The sequence below is a fragment of the Vidua chalybeata genome, chromosome 25, assembly GCF_026979565.1.
Source record: "Vidua chalybeata isolate OUT-0048 chromosome 25, bVidCha1 merged haplotype, whole genome shotgun sequence".
Taxonomy (NCBI): Eukaryota; Metazoa; Chordata; class Aves; order Passeriformes; family Viduidae; genus Vidua; species Vidua chalybeata.
The window spans coordinates 3,587,600-3,611,591 of record NC_071554.1 but is presented as its reverse complement, the minus strand read 5'-3'; the positions used below and the strand labels follow the sequence as shown (position 1 = coordinate 3,611,591).

General features: G+C 53.1%; 2 protein-coding genes and 1 non-coding gene across 9 annotated transcripts; 1 reads left to right on the top strand and 2 right to left on the bottom strand.

Annotated features, from left to right (window-relative positions):
• Window positions 1-2,985: 2,985 nt before the first annotated feature.
• On the top strand, window positions 2,986-12,377 carry OPRD1 (opioid receptor delta 1). The gene is made up of 3 exons (XM_053964871.1): window positions 2,986-3,312; window positions 9,300-9,649; window positions 10,372-12,377. The coding sequence occupies exons 1-3, from the start codon at window positions 3,059-3,061 to the stop codon at window positions 10,902-10,904; spliced, it is 1,137 nt and encodes a 378-aa protein (XP_053820846.1). The 5' UTR covers window positions 2,986-3,058; the 3' UTR covers window positions 10,905-12,377.
• A 2,415-nt stretch (window positions 12,378-14,792) lies between these two features.
• On the bottom strand, window positions 14,793-23,880 carry RCC1 (regulator of chromosome condensation 1). 7 transcript variants are annotated; one of them, XM_053964868.1, is made up of 14 exons: window positions 23,756-23,880; window positions 23,481-23,527; window positions 22,982-23,023; window positions 21,102-21,386; window positions 20,436-20,513; window positions 20,175-20,252; window positions 19,885-20,072; window positions 19,162-19,341; window positions 18,982-19,078; window positions 18,029-18,151; window positions 17,680-17,835; window positions 17,242-17,361; window positions 16,678-16,830; window positions 14,793-16,160 (listed from the first exon to the last, which is right to left on the bottom strand). In XM_053964868.1, the coding sequence occupies exons 5-14, from the start codon at window positions 20,503-20,505 to the stop codon at window positions 15,985-15,987; spliced, it is 1,341 nt and encodes a 446-aa protein (XP_053820843.1). In that variant the 5' UTR covers window positions 20,506-20,513; window positions 21,102-21,386; window positions 22,982-23,023; window positions 23,481-23,527; window positions 23,756-23,880; the 3' UTR covers window positions 14,793-15,984. The 7 variants fall into 7 exon arrangements, with proteins under 7 accessions (XP_053820843.1, XP_053820839.1, XP_053820840.1 ...); XM_053964864.1 differs by lacking the exon at window positions 21,102-21,386 and having other exon boundaries at window positions 23,166-23,527; XM_053964865.1 differs by lacking the exon at window positions 21,102-21,386.
• On the bottom strand, window positions 23,177-23,381 carry LOC128799990 (small nucleolar RNA SNORA73 family). The gene has a single exon (XR_008434891.1). It is a non-coding gene; the product is annotated as a small nucleolar RNA SNORA73 family (small nucleolar RNA).
• Window positions 23,881-23,992: the final 112 nt, after the last annotated feature.

Here is a 23,992-nt window from a genome sequence, read left to right as displayed (position 1 = left end):
TGTAAATCCCCTTGGATGGACCTTCGCTCACCAGGCAAAGGAGCAACAGGAATTGTGCTCCTCAGCAGCCTCAGCATTGCTCTCACCATCTCAATTAGATGTATTATTTATTTTTCAGGGTGTGGATGAGAAAATAGAGAAAATAGGTATTGCCACACAGAATTTCCTAAGAGAAGCAATCCCTGCAGGAGAGCAGGACTTGATCCAAGGTCATAGAATTACAGAATGGTTCAGGATGGAAGGAACCTTAAAGCCCCTCCAGTGTCACCCCTGCCATGGCAGGGACACCTTTCACTATCCCAGGCTGCTCCAAGCCTTTTCCAACCTAGCCTTGGACACTTCTAGAGATGGGGTGCCACAGCTTCTCTGGGCACCCTGTGCCAGGGCCTCACCACCCTTCCGAGGTGGCCAAAGGGGCATTGGTCAAACTCAGGATGCAGAGAGAAGTCCTAGGAGCAGTGCTGAGGGTCAGGACCTGCCAGACCCACCAAGCTGCATGCACTGCATTAAGGTGATGCTCTCCCCTCCAACGTACCTCAGTTTTCCCAATTTTGGAACTCCATTCACAGCGGCAGCCAGGCTCGGCAGCAGGAGCAGCAACAGCTGAGAGCAGGCAGATGAACACCAAAGCCCTTTAAAGATTTTCCATTTGTTTTATGTGTCCACTGGGTTTATTTTTAACATTCCAGCTGAAAAAAATTTCTAAAGAAATGCTGGTGCTGAGCCAAGAGGACGTGTTTGCTGGAACCTGCCAGGATGATTAGTCCTTTGCAGATAACCCATTGGAAAGGGTCAGTGTGGGGGCTCTGGCCATGCCAGGAGCCAAGCGAAGGGATGAGTTCTTTTCCAGAGAACTCCTCAGCCATGCTAAAAGCTATTTTACACTCCCCAACCTGATGTTTCCTTCCCACTGGGAGAGATCAGCAACCAGTCTGCATCAGAGCTGGGCGCAGCGGATACTCAACACCTCACTCTGGGTCTCAGAGGCTCTTTTCACCCAGGAAGGTGTTTAAATACCGTATTCTGGACCACACACAGGTGCATAACATTCCCCTGTCCTTCCTTTACAAGTCCTTCCTGGGCTTGTAAAAGCACTGCCGGAATGGGAACACCCTCCAGATAAGGAGGCTGATGGATCCAAAGTGCAAGAACAAAGATATACATGTTAAATCTATCCCTGTGCTCCCAATTCCTGCCTTTACCCATCCCACCAGCCCTGTGGGACACAGCCAGGACCACAGCTACCTCACACTGTGAGGACAGAAACACACAGCACATTGTTCCTGCCTCCCTGCTCAGAGGCCCTGGAGCTCTCATCCCATGGTTACCATCTGAACCACGGGATGATTGAAAAGCCATTAATTCCCTCCTGGGCATTTTTATGATGCTCTTGGTGAAATGTCTGGATGCTTCAGCACTGCAGGAGTTTGATACTGGCAGAGCTCTGCACAGACTGAAAACCCTGTCTCCAGGGCTGAACAAGCTGCTGGCCTCTCCTCCATGTCCTGTGTCTCCTGCTCAGTCTCTCTGGAGCCAAATGTACCCAAAAATGCAGCAAATCATCCTCTCTGTCTGAGCCAGTGCTGTCCCAGGGCACAGGACAGTGAATTAATCTATCCTCAAAGCAAATAGGAGGTGGGTACACACACTTGGGGCCTCCACCTCCATTTGGACTCCAGGAAAAATAAGGCTCCTGCCTCTCAGCTTTGCAGACCCTGAAAGGGGGGAGCTCTGCCAGAGGAAGGCGGTCCTGCCCCAAGACTGGAAAGGATCCTTGGAAAGGGGAGGGTGACCCTCAACATCCCACAAAGCTCAGCTCTGCTAAGCAGGTGCTGCTGCTGGGTCTGTATTTGCACCTTCACTCTGTAGCATCTCCCCACATCCCTTATCCTGCAGCAGCATCCCTCCTAAGCCCCCAGAAACCTTTTTTAGTACCCCCAGCATTCCTTATTGCCTTCCAAGCATTCCTCCTAAATCCCCCAACATTGCTCCCCAAATCCCTCTTCAGCATTCCTGCATCATTCTCCCCCCAACACCCCTCCAGTTCCTTGCCTCACCCCACAATATCCCTCTTGAATCCCCCTGCAACATCCTCCCAGACCTTCTCAGTGCCCCCAAACTCATCCAGCACCCCCTGCCCCACAAGACGTGATGTGGAGAGTGAAGGAGAGGAAGAAAAAGCAGAGGCCAAGGGGGAACTGGAGATCGCCCGGCTTTGCTTTGTGGACAAGAGGGCTGTTTGTCCCCCTGCTTTCTTACAGACAAAGAAAATCCAAAACAGTCACAGCACCTGGATCCATCGCGCCCCCTCTCCAGTCGGGGACCCTTGCGGGCTCCGGGGATGGGCGACAGGCAGGGATTGGGGCGGGGGGAGGCAGGGACCGGGAGGAGCTGAGGGGAGAGACAGGGATTAGGAAGGCAAGCAGGGAGGGGAGGTGGAGGCAGGAATGAGGGAGAGGGGGGTGCAGGTAAGGAACTGGGTGGTGGGAAAAGAGGCAGGGATTGGGGAGAGCGGGGGTCAGGCAGGGGCTGAGAAGACAAGAACTGGGAGGGGAGGCTGGCAGGGATGGGGAGAGAAAGCGACAGGCTTGGGGGCGGGGGGGCATGGAGGGGGGACGCAAGGAGGGATCTGTGGGGGAGAAAGGCAGGAATGGAAGCATAGGGAAAGGCAGGCAAGGATGGGGAGAGGCAGACAGGGATGCAGGGAAAACGGGACCGTGGAGGGAAGACAAGGACCTGCCGAGTGAAGAAAGGCAGCCATCGACCGAGGTGGAGGAAGGCGGGGACGGGGGGGACAGGTAGGGAGCAAGGGGGAGAATAGCAGGCAGGGATCTGGGGAGCAGGCAGGGAGCGGGAGGGGTACAGACAGGCGAGGGGGCGGGCGGGCGAGCAGGGCCGCCCCCGGCCCCACGTGGCTTGGGGACACGCGGGTTTATAAAGCATTCCGGGCCCGCGCGAGTGCGGGAGGAGCCGGCGGCACCGGCCGGGAGCGGGTCTCGAAACTGCGGAGATCGGATGCGCCCGGCGGCTCCAGCGGGGCCACGGCCGCCCGCGGGCCATGGAGCTGCCCATGGATGTGACCATGGATGTGCCCGTGGAACTGCCCTCGCTGCTGCCTACGGCCACTGTCATCCCCTGGGGCAACGGCACCGCCTGGGCCCCCCTGCCCGGACACGGGGTCAACGACACGGGCCTGCAGCGGGCCAAGAACGCTACATCCATCCTCATCGCCATCGTCATCACTGCGCTCTACTCTGTGGTGTGCGTGGTGGGGCTGCTGGGCAACGTCCTGGTCATGTACGGCATCGTCAGGTGAGAGCTGGGCACCCCGCGCTGCCCACGAGGGGTCTGGGATGTGCGGGGAGCGAGGGGGCACTTCGGGCACACCGAGTGTAAGTACCGATGGAGCCAGGCTGTGCCAGGGGTCAGCGTGCAGCACATGGAAGGTGTGAGCTGGTAACATTGAGTGAGCGTGCACCAGGAATGGGTGTGCACCAGGGGTGAGGCAGGACCAGGAGGGAGTTTGCACTGAGAGAAAGTGTGCACAGGGGTGAGCGTCTGCTGTGTGCCAAACAGCAGCAGATGTGAGTGTGAACCAAGAGTGAGTGTGCAACCGTTGTGAGTGTGCACCAGGTACGAGTCTGCACTGGGTGTGAGTTTGCCTCACGTGTGAGTGTGCGCCGAGTGTGAGCTAGCAGCAGGAGGAGGGCTGGCTGTGAACTGGCTGCTGTGCGCAGGCAGCATCGGGACGGGTGTTCTGGCGGCTGCGGTGCGATGTGTGTGTGAGCAGTGCGTGTGAAAGCTGTGCGAGTGTGGGGGGGATGAAAGTGCTGTGCGAAGGGTGAAAGCAGAGGCCATGTGTGCCTAGAGCACCTCGGGGAGTGCAAGGGAGCTGTGTTTGGGGGTGGGGGGGGGGGCATGGGCGAGACAGCCCTACCCCAAGTGGGTGCCTCTTGTCCTTTGTGAGGAAGAGAAGCCGCAGGGCTGGTGACGCTGCGGGCTGGGAGCTGCTCTGTTTGCAGGGTGGGTACAGACGCCCCCCCCCGCCCCTCCACCCCAGCCAGGGGCTGATGAGTTCCCGCTGCTGCCGCCTCACTCCATCAGTGGGAATTACCCACCCAGCCCATTCCCACTTCCTTCTTGTGCCAGCACCTCCTTCTGTTTTTCTCTAACAAAGAGCAGAAACTGCATGGCCCAGCCCCATCTCCCACAACAGCTGAGCTGTCCTCGGGTCCCCTCCATCTCCAGTAGCCGAGAAAGCTACTTCGGCTGCATCCAAGACCTCGGCACCTGTGGTGAGGCTTTCCCTGGGCAGAGACAGGATCTGTGGGGTCTCTGCACCCCAGGAAAACCAACATGACCCTAATGCCCCCCATTTTAAAGATGAGGCATGGCAAGATGCTGCTGTATCCAGCCAGGCACTTGTGCTAAGGTACAAAATCTCATCAGTCCTTTTGTCCGAGACACTGGGTGGTCCTACCTGGTTAAGATGGGTTGACATGGAAAATGGGACTATAAAGCCAAATCTTACAGACCACAGGACCAGTGCCAGCAGCAAGAGCTGACAGAGCTCCTCCACAGCTCTGCCAGCAGCAAAGGATGGGGCTGTGCTCGCAGTCACACTCTGTGAGGGTGCAGACTCCAACATCTCCAGCCTGGCAGGAGGGAGCAGAAGGGTCTCACTGGGTGCCTGGGCTTCACAGCCACCCCCTCTGCACTGGAGGGGGCTTGGTCCTATAGGTCCAGAATCTGTGGGATAATTCCAATTTCCAGTGCCTCAGGTGATGCTATAACCCCAGCTTGGCCAAAACCCTAGAGCCAAACCAGAGCTGGTGGCTGGATTTAAACAAACTCTCCAAATTCACATTTTTAACCATTTCCACCCTCATTTCCCCACCTCTTTCAGTCCATAGCTATTGTTACAGGAGGTCAGCACAGCCTGGCACTGCATGCACACAAATAAATGTGGTGACTCACCGGAGGGAAGGAAACCATCCTGAAACATGTCCATGAGGTCCATGAGCCATTGCCCTGGTATCAGGCTCTGCTGCCCCTGCTCTCCACTCTCTGTGGGGCTCTGCTCTGTGTTTTTAACCACGCAAGAGGGTGGGCAATGGGGAGTGTAACTCGCTGACCCCACCTGACCCCAACAGGATTTTTAATCCACTCAAAGTGGCATCAAAAATGAGCCCTGGTCTGAAAAAGCAAATTGAGGTAATTGCGGCAGAGACAGATGCCACGAACGATGTCAGGGTGAGGGATGAGTGCTATTAGACCCCCTCCAACTGGTTCTGCTCGGAGAGGAGAGGGAAGGCATCTTAAAGAGTGATTTCATCCTCCTTATTTTACTCACTGAGTAACTCCATGTTACCCAGGGCTTTAGCAAGCCTGACAGCCACAGATCCTATCACCACACCTTCTAGCCCATGTTTTCCAACTGATGATGGAATTAAGCACAGAATCACAGAGTGGTTTGGGTTGGAAATGACCTTATAGATCATCTTGTTTCATCTTGTTGCCTTCCACTAGACCAGATGGCTCCAAGCCCTGTCCAAGCTGGCCTTGAACATTTCCGGGGATGGGGAATATCTCCCGTGAAATGAGCAAATATCATCCTCCAAGCCCCTGAGACAGGAGGGGCTGCAGGGACATGTGCCTTCGCCCCTTCCATGGCCAAAGCTACTTGGAGTTTCCCAAAGGTCCTTGACAGAGTTGCTCCATGTTGACAGGGTTTAAGCCAGGACTAGGGGAGACCTGTGTCCACAGAAGAAAGGACTATGAGGTGGGATCAGCTCGGATTTGGACCTCACTGCTAGGGAGATTCTGGGTGTTTGCCTTGTGCTCTTCTCCTAGTGCCATCTCTCAGTGCCCTTGGGGTCCAGGCAGGGTGTCCAGGTAGTCTGGAAGCACAGCTGGAGGACATCCTGGGGGTCAGGGACCTCTGGAACCACACTGAGTGTGCCACAAAGCCCATGGGTGCCAGGAGCTGGCAGATGCAAACACAGGACCCTGGTATATAGCTCTGTGAATGGACACACCGTGAGCCAAACACAGCCAAACTACAAATAAATTACTCTCCAGAGCAGCCAAACCATCCGCACACCTGGAGGGAGCCCAGCACACCCAGCACCCTCCCCACCACAGCTCTGACCAGCACTGCCATGCCCACTGCATTGTCAGATGCTTTTAAAAATACTCCTGGAAGCAATTTGTAGCTGTGAGCTTAGGGCTGCAAGTGCCCTCATCCCTACTAAGCCCATCAGCCCCCCACCGCTCTCACACAGGCTGCAGGGACAGCTGGGTGCAGGCTTTGTCAAGCCAGGCTCTTTCAGGCAGCAGCTTTTAGCAGCTCCAGGAGTTTTTCTTTCACTTATTATTCACTTTTCTTTACTTATTTATTTTCCAAGAGGTTTGGAGAGGGCATCCCTACTTGGGAGTCGAGGCTGGAATGAGGAGCTGCCCTGTGCTTGCCCCATTCCCTCCCATCTCTTCTCTCCATCAGCACTTCCCAGATTGTTCCATTCAAGTGCATAACTTCCCAATCAAGGCACTCACTTAATTGCAATGGGTTTGGCGGCCTGGGGAGGTCCATCAGCAGCAGTGGATGATTTGCTCTAATGTGGGCAATAAACCTCTTTCCTTGAGCAGCAGTTTCATTTGCAGCTCAGGAGGGTCACCAGGATGGATGTCTCACCCTGTGCAGGGGGTTGAAACCCCAGCCCAAACCTGGAGGGGGCTGAATCTTGCCCCAAAACCCCAGTGCTGGAGGCTAAATTGCCATCCTTATTTTCCCAGTCATGCCTATCACCATCCCAAGTTATTCCCATCAACCCCATCATCCCAGTTATCCCCATCCTCATCCCAGTTATCCCCGTCATTCCAGTCAAATGCATTGGCAGAGTCAACCCATCATCCCAGACATTCCCATTATCATCCCAGTAATCTCCATCATCATCTCTATTATCCCAGTCATCCCTGTCACTGCTTTGCCCTCACCAGCCCCATCCTGCCTGGAGATGGGTGACAGCTCTGGCCCTCCAGTCCCCCACCCCTGGCACATCTGGCTGGGGGTTGGAAGTGCTTACCCAGCACAGCTAAGCACATCTGGCAGACCATGGAATGAATAACAGATTCTTTTACCATTTTACTCAAAAATCAGAGACCAAAGATGTGTGAATCTACCTGAACTGACTGTTCACATAGGAGAGGCAAAACCTGACAATACCACAAATTCTCAGCTTTTTGTTTTACCTGGGAGGAAACTTTTCTGCAAAAGTACTTGGAAAATAACACTAAAGAGAATGGAAAAGGACTTTTCAAGGACAAGACATTTTTAATGCCATATTTAAATAAAAAAACAAAAAGCTCAGCTTGAATATTTCCACCCTTGGGCAACGGGCTGCCATTTGCAGCCATGGTGAAGGAGACAGGAATGCTCTTGGAGCTGGGAGCTGGGTTAAGCTGCTGTTTTCTGTTTTCTCACGGAGAGAAATTAGTTTTTCAGCTCCAATTCCCAGTTCTATTGACAATGGAACCTGGTGGGTCTCTGTCCCCATGAATACACTCTCCTGACCCTGCTGAGATGGGGAAAGGATAAAGGGAAGGGATTGGGTACCACCATCAATCCCAGGAGCCTCTTTCCCACAGCAACCTGCTGTCCTGGGCTCCAGCCAGGACAGGACCACCTGAGATGGGAGCCACTCAATCTCCCCACCAATTTATTTCATGTAGCCCCAACATATGATGAGCTGTACCAATTATCACAAAATCCTAGAATGCTTTAGATTGGAAGTGACCTTAAAGCCCATATCATTCCACCCCCTGCAATGGGCAGGGACACCTTTCACTCTGGTTGCTCCAAACCCTGTCCAACCTGGCCTGGAACACTTCCAGGGATGGGGCAGCCACAGATTCTCTGGGCAAGCTGTACCAAGTTATTACCACCCTCATATCTGATTCAAACTGCCCACTGTCAGATTAAAAGTGTCTTACCCCATCACACATGTGAAAAGTCACTTTCTATCTATTTTATAAGTATACCAAGGAAAACAATCTTTTCATCTCAGCAACAATGGGGTCATTTCCCCCTCCATGCCTTACCCCACTGCTGCTACAGGCAGGTTTAGCCATGCACAGAGATGGTTTTGGGAAAACTGACCTTGATGTTAATTAATTAGGGTACATCTAAAAAAGCTTAAGGCTGGGGAGGATGCTCTCTGAGCAATGGGGATTTGCTGGAAGGGAGCACAGGAAGAGTTGGAGCTGCTGGTGTACCCCTGCAAAGAACAGGGTCTTCCACAGAGCCACTCTCACTCCAAATGTGTTGCCCTTTGGGGGTGCCCAGTTGATCCCTCACACACATCCCTGCTTCTCTGGCATCTACCATAACTTTGCCTCATCCCTTCAGGAAAGGTTTGGCCATGAGGGACCATGCATTTCTCTTGCCATGGTGTGACAAGAACCAGAAGCAGAGCCAGCCCTTCCCAAATGCCCTGGGGGATATAGCCAGGCTTCCCCAAAGGCTCTGGAGCTCCAGATTGGGTAATTGGGCTGCTTCCAGATGGCCTGTTTCTGGGGGTAATCGATCCAATTTCTGCAAGTAAACTTGACAGGGAAGCAGGCTGGATAATCACAATTTACTAGGTGGAAAATCAGATGAAGGATGGCTGAGGGGATAAAGGACATTGAGCAACCGGTTCAGGGAAATGGAGCAAATAAATCTCATTGGAGAATCGAGTTCTCTGGAAAGTTCTTTATTCCTTCGAATAAAAGCAGGCATGGAATGAGTGCCACCTCCCCATCCAACCTGGCCTTGGACACTTCCAGGGCAGACACAGCTTCTCTGGGCAGCTTGTGCCAGGGCCTCACCACCATCCCAGGGAAGATTTCTTCCCAGTATCCCATCTAATATCCTGTCACTCTAGGCCCTTGTGAAGAATATCTCCCCATATTTCTTGTGGGCTCCTTCAGGGACTGGAAGGCCACAATTAATCACCCCAAAGCTTTTCTTCCCCAGGCTGAGCAATCCCAATTCTCTCAGGCTTTCCTCATGGCAGTGGTGTTTCATCCCTCTAGTCATCTTGGTGGCCTCCCCTGGACTCCCTCCAACAGCTCCATGTCCTTCCTCAATGTACTCCCTGGTGCACCTGGAAAGTTGCTGAGTTGCTGCAGAAAGGCACATCACAACACTTTTGCCCACCAAGGCTGGTGTCACCTCATGGACAGATAGTTTGTGCCCCCTCCTCATCATATCAAGTGCCCTGACCACCTGTAACATGTCCTTTCTCTGCCACCCCCAGGTACACCAAGATGAAGACAGCCACCAATATCTACATCTTCAACCTGGCACTGGCTGATGCACTGGCCACCAGCACACTGCCCTTCCAGAGCGCCAAGTACCTCATGGAGACCTGGCCCTTTGGGGAATTGCTCTGCAAGGTTGTGCTCTCTATTGACTACTACAACATGTTCACCAGCATCTTCACCCTCACCATGATGAGCGTAGACCGCTACATCGCCGTGTGCCACCCGGTCAAGGCCCTGGACTTCCGCACGCCGGCCAAAGCCAAGATCATCAATGTCTGCATCTGGGTGCTCTCCTCCCTCATCGGGGTGCCCATCATGATCATGGCGGTCACCAAGTCAAAAGGCAAGTGTCTCGTGGGACATGTCCCCTCCTGTCCCATCAGTCCATCCCAGGGGTGACCTGGCAAACTTGACTTCTGGTCCTGTAGCAGATTTGTGGTCAGTGGTGGGCAACTGTCCATGACACCATAAATGTGCCCTCTCTTGGAAAAAGCATCATGGGTGTTATTTCCCATCTATTAACTGTCCCAGAAATTGTCCTCCCTTTCCCTTAAGGGTAGGGATCCCACACCTTTCCCCATCTCGAGTCCAACCAGTGCCTCTCCCCACCTCCTGGAATGCAAAGCAGGGGCCTAAAAGAAACCCCAGTGATGCTGCAAAGTCTCCAAGTGGCCCACACTAAGATTTGCAGCTCCTGCGTGGGGACACTGGTCCTTGGCTGCTAGTAAAGCTCTGGGCATCTTAAGGGAGTGGACAGATTTCAGTGGAGGGTGATATGGGGATGTGACATGGGGATGGATGTCCATCATAGGGGTTGGCAGAAGGCAGGATTCGCTTTGAATGGCTCAGGAGGCTCTGCAGGGAAAAGGTTCCAGGGTCACTGCATCCACTACCTCCCTTCAGTGTCTTGTGGACAGGGTCTGATGGCACAGAGCTCCCGGGGAACCTCTACTAAGAGCAGGCAGGTAGGAATGCATCTCCCTGGAGTTTTAACATGACTGAGCAGAAGGCAGAATATTCTCAGCAGACACTGAGCTTCCTCTTTGACCCTCCTCTGTCCTACAGATGGTATTGTCCTGTGCACTCTCCAGTTTCCTGACCCTCCCATCTACTGGGACACTGTGACCAAGATCTGTGTCTTCATCTTTGCCTTCCTGGTCCCCATTTTGGTCATCACCATCTGCTACGGGCTGATGATCCTTCGCCTGAAGAGTGTCCGGCTCCTCTCAGGCTCTAAGGAGAAGGATCGCAACTTGCGGCGCATCACACGCATGGTGCTGGTGGTGGTGGCAGCCTTCATCATCTGCTGGACACCCATCCACATCTTCGTCATCATCTGGACGCTGGTGGACATAGACAAGAAGAACCCCTATGTGGTGGCCAGCCTGCACTTCTGCATTGCTCTCGGCTACACCAACAGCAGCCTCAACCCTGTCCTTTATGCTTTCCTGGATGAAAACTTCAAGAGGTGCTTCCGAGAGTTCTGCCTGCCTTTCCGAGCCCGTGTGGACCAGAACAGCTTCTCCCGCGCCAGGAACACCACGCGGGAGCACGTCTCCACCTGCACCCCTTCCGAAGCCCGCAACAAACCGGCATGACTAGACGTGGGCAGCCCCCAGCGGGGCTGCCGGGGACACGGAGGAGATGAGCTGCACTCAGAAGTCACCCAGGTCACCACCACAGAGTTGTAGCAGAATGGTGGGCTGGGCGCTGCTTGGTAACACTGCTGGGTTTGCATACAGACTGACTGCAAAAACTTTTTACATCCTGAGAAAGAAAAATGGGAGAATTGAGACTCACCAAATGATGTAGGGAGAGGACAAGAACAAGAGGCAAGTTGGGCAAATATGCTCCATTGATGCCACCACCTCAACCAACAACACCCAGCAGGGGCTGTCACCCTCCAACACGTGTACTTGGCAGAGCCCAGGGCACCAGAACTGCAATGTCTGTGTGCTTATCCTCCTGCACGGGCCAGGATGACACCACAGCCCATGGCAAGAGGGGAAATACTCACATGGCAGAAAGGAACTGTGCCAGGAAGTGATCATAGCATCACAGAATCATTCAGGTTGGAAAAGCCCTCCAAGATCATCAAGTTCAACTGTTCTTCTACCACTACAAAGGCCACCAATAGCCCATGTCCCACATGCCACACCCACACATTGATGTTTAAATCTCTTCAGTGATGTTACTCCACCACTGCCCTGGGGAGCTGTCCCTTGAAAGGGCTGGACAACCCTTTCAAGGAAGAAACATTCCCTAATATCCAGCCTAATCCTCCCCTGGAGTGACTTGAGGCCATTTTCTCTGCCATGTCATGGGACCTTATTCCATCCCCCTCTGGGCTGTGTCCAAAAGACAACTGGACATGGGAAGAAAAACTTATGCCACTTCAGAGACACTGTTTTCAAAAAGCTCCAGATCCATTGTAAAGATTCTCCTGGAGTTCCTCAAACTGGGATTGCTCCCAGAGAAAACTTTCTACAGTTCATGTCATTGTTATGTTAGTGTTATTTTGAGACCTCTGACTGCAGCTAAGGCTGCCCTGGACATGGATGTGATGCTGGGAATATGGGTATGGCCAGGGGATGGAGCAGCGATGACCCCCATTCCAGCAGCATCCCAGCATATTTGGAGGCCAAACATCAGCAGCATCCCAGCAGGGATTTGGAGGCCAAACCAGCTTCTTCCCACCTAAAAAACAGCTCCTCCAGTCCCTCATCTGGGCTGGGAGACTGGGGACAAATCCTAGTGCAGGTGAACAGCACTGGGAGATCCTGCCCAGACTGGGCCATGCTGTAGCCAGGATGCTCTGAGGGAACTCTTTGTGTACCTTTATAAATATGTATGTATGTCTGACTATAGCTGTATGAAATTAAAGTGACCCCAAGGCCTCCCATCACACCTCCCACTACAGCAGCTGCTCCAAGTGTGAAGGAGCCGAATATGCCGGATCCATAGCATCTCACAAACTACTTCAGACACTATTTCCAGCTCCAACCCTTGGGATATTTGCCTTACAGTGGCATTTCTGTACAGGAACCCTGCTTTCTAAAAATTAAATAAAATCAGAGATAGGAAGCAGTTTTCAGCTCTCTTGTGACTCCCAGGCATAAAAAATGAGCAAGGTCTGGCTCAGGGGGGTGGTCTGGGGAGTGATGAAACTACCTCTAAATTTACTCTTTCCTGTGAGAGTGGGGATGACCTGGCACAGGTTGCCCAGTGAAGCTGTGGCTGCCCCTGGATCCCAGTGTCCAAGGCCAGGTTGGATGGGGTTTGGAGCACCCTGGGACAGCAGAAAGTGTCCCTGCACATGTCAGAGCATGAAACTGGATGGGCTTTAAGGTCCCTTCCAACTCAGGCTATTCCATGATTTTGAATTCAAGTTCTAAAAACTCACCTGAACTTGGAAAAACTCACCTTTGTGAACCCCCAAAGCCCTTTAGCTGAGATCGTTTGCAAGCCCTAGTCAACAAAAACCTCTTCTGCCAAGAGTCATCAAGATATAATTTTATTTTAAAAGACTAGCAGCCCAAATTCTGGCTCAAATTAACTCATTTCCTCTTCCAGGCAGGAAAGGAATAACAAGAAAACAATCTCAGTATCCTCCAAACTCTCCTGAAGATGCAATTCTCTCCTTGCAGATCCTGCAGCACCATTGCATAGGCAGAAATTTTCTATCTAAAACAGCAACATGTTAAAAAACATGAAAAAAAATCACTCACAAACCCCACAAACAACACTCAAAGTGCTTTTATTCTGGGCCCAAAAGATCTTCACACCGCTAGGCCTCATCCTCCATGGATGCTAAAGCCCTCAAATTCCACTTTCCCAGCTTTCGTCTGTAAATCAAAAGCCTTTTATGCACTTCCAATAGTAACAGATGGAGACCAGGGTGTGGGATTGAAGCTGCCAACTGGTGATGAGGGAGAGTCTGGAGATGTCAGTGCTGGAAGACCTCCCCCATTGACTAAGGCTGGATCTTGACACAGCCAGGGGTCCACTCCACCAGACCCAAATTCCTCCTCCTAATCCTCAAAATGCCCCCAGTTCACTCTGTGAGCACAAAACCTTGTTAATGAGACATTTCCCTTTCCTCAATTAAGCTGTTTTCCTTTGCCCACCCTCTCCCCACTGTGTGGGGGCTCATCCTTCCCCCAGCTTCCAGCAGCTTCCCACTGAAGAGTCACTGGTTCCCAAGACAATTGCTTATTCATCAGTTCTGAATATTTTAAATCTTATTGCTCTCCCTCAGCCCTTTCCCCCTGTTTCTTGAATATACCAACATTCTTCCTTCCCATTCACAAAGACATGTGAATTTTCTTTCCAGAAACAGAACAGCCCCTCAGGGATGGTACAATCCCATCTTATTTGGGAATGACCTGGGTTTTCTGTTCACCTGCAGGAGCTGGAGTAGGGAATTGCATTGGCTCCTGGCAGGATCCAGCCCTGTGGTGACCACACAGTGGTGCCCCACTGATCCTGTTCCTGCTTCAAGGAATTGCCCAAATGTGGGAGATAGATGCAACAACCTGCCAATGTTTGGGATAGGGAAGAACTGGGAGCACTGGGATGTGGAATCTCCCCAGTAGCTTAGGCTGGTTTTGGATAAATGTTGTTGCCCAAGTCAAAGAGCAGTTTCTCCATCAGGTATCCAGCAGGTCACATTTCATTGAAGAGTATCAAATGGTGATGGTTCCCAGGGAGCAGAATTAGCCATGGGATTAGAGAGCACTTGCCCATGGCTCAGCCTGCAGTGATGGCAAAATATGGGCTTGATCCCTCACAATACAACATTTTCTGTGGGTCAACATCCCAACCTTATGCTTAGAGGGAAAAATAAAGTCCTTTGCAAGCCCAGGACTGCAACCACCAGAACAAACCCACCTGATGGGAGGTGGGTACCCCCAGCCCCCCAGACAGAGCTGGACCCACTGAGGCTATCCCTGATTGTAAATCCCAAGTTCATCCTACATGGGACAGCAAAGCTGCCAACAGCCTGAGCTGCTCTCAGTGCCCAGGCTCATTAATGAACCTGCTGCTGCCCAAAAGAATTAAGCGTAAACAGCGACCTGGGGCTTCAGTGACACCATGATGTGGGAGTTTGCCCCGTGTCTTCCAGTCTCCACACACGTCTGGCTCAGCTCCAGCTGGGAGCACCCAGCACGGACATGCCAGGATCCTTCCAGCTGTGCCACGGGCTTGGTTGTGTTCCTGGAGACCCAAAAACACTAGGGGTGACCCATGAGACAGGCAGGGAACTGAAGAGGGGGTGACAGGGATGACCATCCCCTCTCTCCGTCCCAGTTCTCCCAGTCCCGTGGACCAGCAGTACATTCTCCTGCTGCCATCTGGCGGCCACGGAACACTCGGAACACAGCTGGAACCAGGACAGCACCCCGAAAAGTAGCCACCCGTCCTGACTGTCCCCACAGGAGAACTGCCCGTGAAACTTGCCCTCCAAAGCACAGGCAAACTCTGGGTTTATCAAAACTCAGTTTATTCCAAATGCTAAAAGACTTTTTTTTTGTCCTTTCTGCCTTGATTAATCAACCAAAATACATTTTCTTTTTTAAAAAATCTAACCCCTTCAGAACTATTGTATAATCCCAGACCCCCCCCCCCTCCCCAGCCACAACTCCTCCTATTGCTATAATTTAGCTCTTTGCAGACCCCTCCTCACTCCAGGTACCTATAGGGAGAGCATGGAGCAGGCTGCACACAGGAAGCAAGACCAGTTGGATCAGGGAGACAGTGGGGAGGAGGAGTCCTGTTGTTTCCAGTGTCTCCATGCATAGCTGGGGTCTGGGTGTCTGCTCAGCAAGCCCCCAAAAGCAAATGAAGCTCCTTCCTCAGCAAGCGAAAAGAGAAAAAATAAAAAGTGTTCCCACCCATGGGATGGATTTGGTTGGGTTTCCAAAGGCAACAGCCGAGGGAGTGGCCAGGACTGCAAAAAGCAATGGTGAGGTGGCTGCTCCAAGCCATGGGGAGTGGGGAAGATGCTCCTGGCCTCACTGCTGGGGGGGGTGGGGGGTGTTCAGCTTGAGGGATGGGAGGCAGGAGCCTTCAGCAATCACAGTGTGCTAGGCATCACCCAGCAGCATTCTCCCTCACCAGGCAGAATATCCCCACAGTAGCCATAAGATCTGGATTAAAGGATAGAGCTTCCTGGGCACATTCCTGCTGAATTTGCATCCACCTAGAACGGGCTCAGATGGGTTTGGGGGGGGTCACAGTAGACAAATCCTGGCCAGAGAGGTATATTTAGGTGAAGGGGGTGGAGGAGCATCCAGATGTGGGGAACATGGGGACCTCAGGGAGACTGATACCCAAACCTGATTGCAGAGTGAAGAACAAGACCCTCAGCTTTGCTGGGCCAGGAAATGTTTAAAAAACAGATGAGAACAACTGGAAATCCATCCAGGCACAGAACTGGGATCAGTTTAGGATCAAGCTGACCCGGGGAGCTGACAGAGCACTGGACACCACAGGAAAACAGACAAACACTTGCAGGGAGAACCCATGGGGACCCTGTTCCAGCCACGCAGGCGCTGCTGGGCCGAGCTCCATAAGCCTCCTGCCCTCCCCAGGTAATCAGCTCCCCGTCCCAGGCAGAAGTTGTGGGGGGTCTGAGGGTGCTGTGATCCCACTGGGCCCGGCTGTTGCATCGCTTCATCAGCTCTGCTCCTTGTCACTGACCAGCAGCACAGTGTGCTGCCCACCACTGGACACAGCCAGCACCCGCCGGTTCTCCAGCTGCTTCCCCGTCATCTCCACGGGGCTCCAGACATCATCTTCCTCCCCAGTGCCCAGCTGGTAGTTAGTGCCCATTCCCCAGGCAAACGCTCGTCCTGCAACAGAGATGAAGCAAGCTTTGATCTCCAAGTGGATGCACAATGGGAAGGGGACCCTGCACCCAGACAGTGCATTTCTAGGAGTCCAAAACACAAGCAGGAGGAAGAGGAGGAGCACATGCAACAGAGCACATCTTGTGTTCCATCACAGAGCCAAGGAACTTTTATCCCTTTGGGGGAGCAAACTAAACCCACAGCCTGTTCCAAACATTCCTTCCAGCAGACACTGCACACAGGCAGATGCAGCACCAGAGCACAGAGGTCTGGCATCAGCAGTCAGAGAAGAGATTGTCAGGACAACAACCCCTGCCTGGTCAACACCACATGACCAACCCTGTTTCCACAGGCCCACAAACAGATCTGGAGCAGCCAGTGCCCAGCTGCCCCCAGGTGATGGGCACCAGGACCTGGCTCCAGTCCCTACCCAGCTGGCAGTGTGTGGTGATGGTGTGCAGGGCTGGATGGAGGGATGAAGAAAGTACAGAAGGCAGGGTTCCCAAACCCTGCCACTCACCATCACTGCTGACGGCATAACCCACTGACGCTCCACAGGCCACCGAGATGATCCTGGGGAGCTCTGGGATAACTGTAGGTGTACTCTTCTCCTCTGCTCCTGTCCCAAGGCCCAGCCGGCCATACTCTGCCCTGCCCAGGCTGTAGGCTTTACCTGGAGCACAGCAGATACAGAAGAGAGGAGACTTGAGGGGGGGCAGAAGCTGCAGCAGGGCCAAAGCAGACCAGGACCTTTCCCCAGGTCTCACTCCCGAAGGAACATCACTCCTCCATACCGCACCCTGAGACCCATGCAGAAGGGGCAGGGTGGGATAGAGACCCTTCAGCTCGCCAAAATCAATAAGGTGGACAGGTGCAAGAGCGGAGTTCACAATTGAGTCCAGGTTCCTGTTCTCAGCTTCCTTTCACTGCAATCTCACACCAACCTTGCTTCCCTGAACACTGAGAACTTGGAGGGCTCCAGCACATCACCATCATCCCAACAGCCCCTTGGCCAGGTGGAGGGCCATGGGATCTCCCCACCCTGCTATGTGACTCCTAGCCCACCTGTCACAGTGTCACTCACCTTCAGAGTCGACGCAGACTGTGTGGTGCTGCCCGCCAGAGAACCCAACCCAAGACTTGGTGGAGTTCTTGAAGCATGTGAGGTTCTGCGGGGAGAAGCAGGGCTCGGTGTCCTGAGTCCCTGCAGGGTGGGACGCACAAACCCAGGCGGATCAGGTCCATGGACATGGACAGCTCCAGCACTGAGCCGTCCACCCTGGGGCTCACCCTACTGGAGACCAATACAGCTGCCCAGCCCCAAAATCTAATTTCTGCTCAAACCCAGTGGGCACATGGGCTGGGACCTAAACCCAGAGCTATGCAGGGTGAGCCCCACCCCCATTTCTACCTCTGGTGCATCCAGTGTGTTTAGATTTTGGGGCACCTAGCAGCTTCCCCCCACCAGGCCAGGGCAGCAGTGGACTGGAAGGAGATCTGGAGGGATACAGGTGAAGCTCACCCAGCTGGTGGTAGTTGGAGAGGCCAAATCCATAGATGTGTCCCTCATGAGTGACGGCGAAGGTGAAATACGCCCCGCAGAAAGCGTCCTGGAAGCGCATGTTGCTTCTTCTCCCTTTGCCTCTGACAGGAACAAGCTGGGGGACCAGCATCCGCTCTGGGGCAGGAGACAAGGTGTTACATAAGAACTAAGGATTTACACCCTCCCTGCATCTAAGGATCTGGCTCACTGCATTTACGTTACTGATTACACATAAGCCCTTGAGCATCAGGGACTGGGTCCCTTTGTTCCTCTGCAAAAGACAGAGCCAAAGCCAAAGGATGCACTTCTGAGAACTAAATCTACTCACGCAGTCCTCTCCGTCCTCCTCGGCTGGCAAAGAGTGCTGGCACTCTGCCCAGCTGGCCCTGTTCACCACAGCCACATGTGAACAGGTTGCCATCCACTGTCAGCATCACCAAGTGATCATTTCCTGGAACAGGAAGGAAAGAGAAGTTATGGAGAAGTCTTCAGCAAGTCCTGGGGGCTGAGATCCCACAGGTAAACCCAAGTTGTCCCAGCTTATGGGGTTTCTTGCACTTGATACCTCAACACCCATTGTGCCACTACCTAAAACTCCAGGATGTTCCTCTTCCTCATCCCAGGAACTCAAAGCAGTTTTTCTGGGACGGTGGTAAGGACACAGTTGTGCCCCAACTTCCCCTGGGCCCTGGATAAGCTCCCTGGCTGCTGTGCTCAGCTTCCCCAGGCCTCATTAAAGAGCAAGTGCTCTGGCCCCACAGGGTCACAGTTCAGGCCACTCTTGGAAGTCATTCTACATCAGACTGGTCAAATATTAACTCAATATGTGAATCTGTTGGGCCTAAAATATCTGTTTGGGCTAAAGGCTGTTCTCTGGAGAGTCAGAGATCAGTATCTCCTCGTATCAGGCTCAGAACAAGCCAAGAGGGAGGAAAAGGTCATGGACATTCCTCAAGGGTTGTGACAACCTCATGTACCTGCCTGACCCTGCACACCCCAGGGCCCTGCTTGTGGAAGGGGCTCACGGCTGATCTGTGAGTCATAAAGAGTTAGTTGAAGAAGATAAACAAGGGGACCTGCAGTTAGATCTTGACAGAAAACAGTGGTGTTGACCACCCTGCACTAATGAACATTATGTTAATTTACTGTGGCAAATTAATAGGTATTAACTTTGTGAGAAGGTATAAAAAGACAGCATGCTGCTAAAATAGAGAGAAGCCTTCTTAAATAAATGGTGTTCTTCTGTTTGTTAGAACCATCTAAACAACTATACCTGCTCACCTGAAACTATTTTAACGACAGGCGCTTCGAGCTCGAGCAGCAAAGGAACAGAGCTTGTCTTCATGGGCTCCAGCAAGCCGATCACTCCATTATTATCCTGAGGGAAGAGAGAGACAAAGGGATGAGCCACAGGAGCAGCAGCCACCAGCGGAGCTTCCAGCATCTGAGGAATTAGCATACCCGGAAGGAGCCCCAGACAAAGACCCTGCCGTCCTCAGTTAGCGCAGCCGTGTGGCTGTCCCCCGCCGACACCTGCACCACCTTCTCCTGCAGCTCCACCAGCCCTGGAGAGGTCTCAGACCCTTCAGCCGAGGTGTCACGTCCCAGGGCACCTTCATCGTTGCAGCCAAAGGTGTAGATCTGCAGATTGGGTGTGAGTGGTCAGCAGCCCAGTGGGGCAACAGGCTGAGTATGAAGTCAGGGGACAGGGACTCATGAGGCTGAATTATTGCAGAATTGTGGAATGGTTCAGGTTGGAAGGGACCTTAAAGCTCATTTCAGTCCACCCCCTGAACTTTTTCCACTAGATCAGGTTGCTTTAGACCCTGTCCAACCTGGCCTGGAACACTTCCAGGGATGAGGCAGCCACAGCTTCTTTGTACCAGAGCCTCACCACCTTCACAGGGAAGAATTTCCCAATATCACATCTAAAATTACAGTGTCACACATCTACTCTCTGTCAGTGTGAAGCCACTCCCCCTTGACCTATCAGTCCATGCTCTTGTCCTAAGTCCCTTTCCAATTCTCTCTCAGGCTCCTTTCAGGTCCTCCTTTTGACCCCCTAAAATTTTGTGGTCCATGTGAGACCATGCTCACCCCTAGAGCTGGAACAAGATGTGGGCAGAGCAGTGGCTGATTCCTACCCTCTGCTCCCAAACGCATCCCAGAACTCATGACACTTACCTTTCCAGTCTGGCTGAGGCACACCGTGTGCATCCCTCCAGCTTCCACCTGCACCACCATCTCTGGCAGTGTGACCAGAGCTGGCTTTTTCCTCTCCATGATGTCCTCACCCAGACCCAGCTGGCCAACATTACCCTGGCCCAGTGTCAGCACCAGCCCAGGCTGTGAACGATGTGATGGGTGGCTGACTGTGGGGTGCAAGGAGGAGAAAGAATATGTGGGGGTTCAAGTTTCCTGGTAAAAATCACCCCTGGGAAAGTAGAAGGAAAATTCCAAGGGATTTTTCCTACCTTTAACCTTTTTCCTCTCAGTAGACTCTTCTTCTGGCACCAGGATCTTCAATCTGCGTTTTCCTGGCATCTTGGAATCTAAATGCCAAAAAGAGCCAAGGTTATTCTGGCCCATTGTCAGCACCAGCCCAGGCTGTGAGTGATGTGATGGGTGGCTGACTGGGGGCTGGGAGGGGGAGAAAGAATATGTCGGGGTATAAGTTTCCTGGTAAAAATCACCCCTGGGAAAGTAGAAGGAAAAATCCAAGGGACTTTTCTTACCTTTAACCTTTTTCATCTCAGTAGACTCTTCTTCTGGCACCAGGATCTTGACTCTGCGTTTTCCTGGCATCTTGGAATCTAAATGCCAAAAAGAGCCTGTAAGGAGTCACCCATCTGGTGAACTGGGCTGTTCACTGTTTGGGGTGTCCCCTCACATCCTAAAAAAAACCACCTGAGGGACTGGTGGCTGAGTTGGGATTTGAACACTGATCCCTTCTCCTGCTCTGGGAAAATATAAAGTTTTCCCTTGTGTATTTTATCCATATTCCCTATCTACTTCATGCCAGATGTGAACCAGATTTCAGGTCCAGGCAGGCGATGCGAGAGGGAAGGAAAAAGAAAGAAGGAAAACGGATAAGGGAAGAATCGGAGCCGAGCCGTATGTGCGTCCTCACCGCCCTCCCCGTTCCGCATGGCCCGAGCGTCGCCCCCGCCCCTTCCCGCCGTTCGAATTCCCCGCGGCGCCGCCTCACGTGGGGCCGCGCAGGCCACGGCCGGGACCGGCCGCGTCTCCCGCCGCCGGCAGCTCTTCCTGCTGGCCGGTCGGCTGCGCCGAGGACGGCCCGGCCCTCGCCGGGACCTCCGCGCCCGCGGCCTTGTCCCCATCCCCGTCCCCGCCGGTCCCTCCCGCCGCTCTCCCGGCTCGACCCCGCCGCGCTCCCTCACCGTCCGCCGGCTCCGCCGCGCTCTGGTCTGCGCATGCGCGCGCCGGCCCCTCACGGCGCTGCGCCCCCTGGCGGCCGGCGGTCCCCGGCCAGGGCACTGCCCGCAGGTCGGGCAGGACACGGGGACAGAAAGACACACAGGGACAGGCAGCACAAGGCACGGCTCGCGGTTGGCAATACTTTGGCCCCCGGACGATAAATCCGTGTCAGTAACTCATCCTGCTTCTAACCTACAGAGATGCCTCCAGCCTCCGAGGCCGCAGCCAGCCGCGATGGAACAGAACTGCTGCAAAAAAACAGTAATTAAACGCGCAGAACAACGATAACGAAGAGTAGTATTGAAATCCAGCAAGTCTGAGCTACCATCTTTTCCAGCAACCTACTGCTGCATAAAATAGAAAATAAAGTTTTCCCTTCATCCAACGCGATTACCCTTATTCCACTGATTAATTCTGCTGTTCCAGTCCACAGGCCTGCATTTGGCCATAATAGCTTTTATTTGCTAATATAATCATGTTTCTAATTAACATCTTGGCTGGTACGCCAGCCTCAGCTGCTTATCAACAGTGATCCCCAGGGGTCACCCACAGCCCATGTGCTTGGGAAACCTTCGAGGAGAGGCATCACCATTGACCGTTTATCCCAGGCTCATGTGGGGCCTTGACTGATGAGCAGATACAGCCACTCCCTGATCCTTTCCCGGGGGACTTCACGGCCAAGGACAGGACATCCGGCCAGTTGCTGATGCCAGTTTCACCCACCCCACACCAGCACTTGCCCTAAACCCACCCATCAGCAGCACTCCCCCTTTAAAAAGGCCAGGGAAAAACGTGTCATGCCCCTCCCTGCTTTTGCCCCCCAAGCCACACCCCGGGGTAGCAGACGCCATCAATCCTTCTTGACTCAGCCCTTCATGGTATGAAGCGTTTTGTGCATTGAAAGAATCCAATCTTGGACTGAAGGTCTGGATTTCCTCCTATTCCAGCCCCAGGAAAAGTGCCAGAGTACTTCTACACATTTTACTTTTTTGAGATGGGTCACCAGCAAACAATTATACTTCTACAGAAGATGCACCCCCCCAAGCATGAAGTTTTCCTTAATATTCAGATCATTCACCAAAAACACACACCAAGCCAAAGCCAAGTTCAGTTTATTGAGTTGTCTACTGTATTTATTTACATATCAAGACAAGAGCGAGAGCTCTATTTCAGGCCCTAAACACACAAACTGCTTCCACCCACATCCTATATACAATCCACCCACTTTTGCCATTACCTTCCCTGTAACATCCTGGCCCCACAAGGTCGAATCGATGGGAAGGTACTTCAGTGTAGTCCACAGGAGAGCACACACCTTATCTACTTAACCCTTATGCTTCCCCCACTTCCCCAGTTTTAAGCATCCCAAAAGCAGCTCTTTGCTGGACCAGCCAACCCCATGCCTCCCTTATCCCTCCAGCCAACCCCTCAGGCCGTGATTATCCTTCCTTCCCGTGCAGCTTACCCGTAACGTGTGTAACTCTGGGCCCTGCTCGAAGCACGCGTCCCACCAAGGGGCCAGGGCCACACGCCCGTTATTTTTCGTGCTCCAAGCACACGCTTTAAAAGATCATTTAATTCACACATCCCTGGTTCCATCGCGTTTTGATTTCTGTAGCTATGTTTTTCTTACACATAGTGCACTAACAGGACTTGAGCAGACTCTAACACACTCACCCTCTCCCACTGATTTTTCTTTTTCACTTTGCCCCAGCAGTTTTTGCAGTATTTTAGGAAAAAGAAAGATGTTTTTTTCCTGCTTTTTTCTTGTGTCCCACAATACAGCAAAAGAGCTTTTTTTAAGTTCAGTACACAAATATTACAGTCTAAACGCAGTTATTACCTTCAAAAATCGTGTTTCACTTCAACTTTTCCAATTTTGGCACTGGAAATAAAAAAAACCAAGGTACTTTAAGGATTTGCTCGGGTGCTTGTGTTTTTCTCACAAAGGGTGTTTCTCTCTCCCAGCTCCGCACGTGCTCCCCCATCCCACCCCGCGTGTCAGTTTGTTATGAACAGTTTCTAACCTATGTTTAAGATGTGTTTCCTGCATGGTTTGTCTCCTCTGTCACGGCCCGAGGGCTCAGAGAAGCAGTAGGAATATGCAGGCTGCAGGCTCGGGGCCCGGCTTGCTCTCCAACGTCGTGGAAAGGGACTGTACGTCACGGGCCCGAGGGCCTGCGCTCCCATGCGCCACACGGACAGAGCCGAGAGAGAGCGACTTCTCCGGATATCCACGTTGAACCTTTTAACATTTACAACCACCTTGACCCGCCCCACGCCCCCGCGCGTCGCAGCTCTGCCGGCCACGCGGCGTGGCCACGGGAAGGATGGATACTCACGCTGCAGCGGGCCGGACAAACCAAGCTTTAAGAGGCTTTACCGGAACCTGTAGGAATAGAAAATGGCTCTGAGGGGCGGCTGAGGTGGCGCGGGGTGGCCCCGCAGCACCCACAGCCACGTGTAACTCATGGCATATTTCAGCGTTAAAACGAGGATGGAGGGGGCATCCGCGGACAGCGCGGCGCTGCGCGGCCAGCAGGACCTCACGCGCCAGCAAGACCAACGGTTTAAAGGGTAAAAACAGCTAAAAGGGTAAAAGTAAAGCGAACTTTACCTGCTAGCTCCGCCGCTCCCCACGGAGAAAGAGGCCGAGTCACCCCGCGCGGCGATATTTATAGTGCGCAGGGCGGGGCTGAAATGCGCGCACGCGCCTCCCGCGCGAGGGGCAGGGCCAAACCGTATATGGGCATAGGCGCCGGGGCCACCACCCGGCGGAAAGGGCCGGGCCAGCCGCGCCTGCGCAATGGCTGGAAACGCGGTTGGCACATGCGCAGTCAGATGGGCGCGAAAA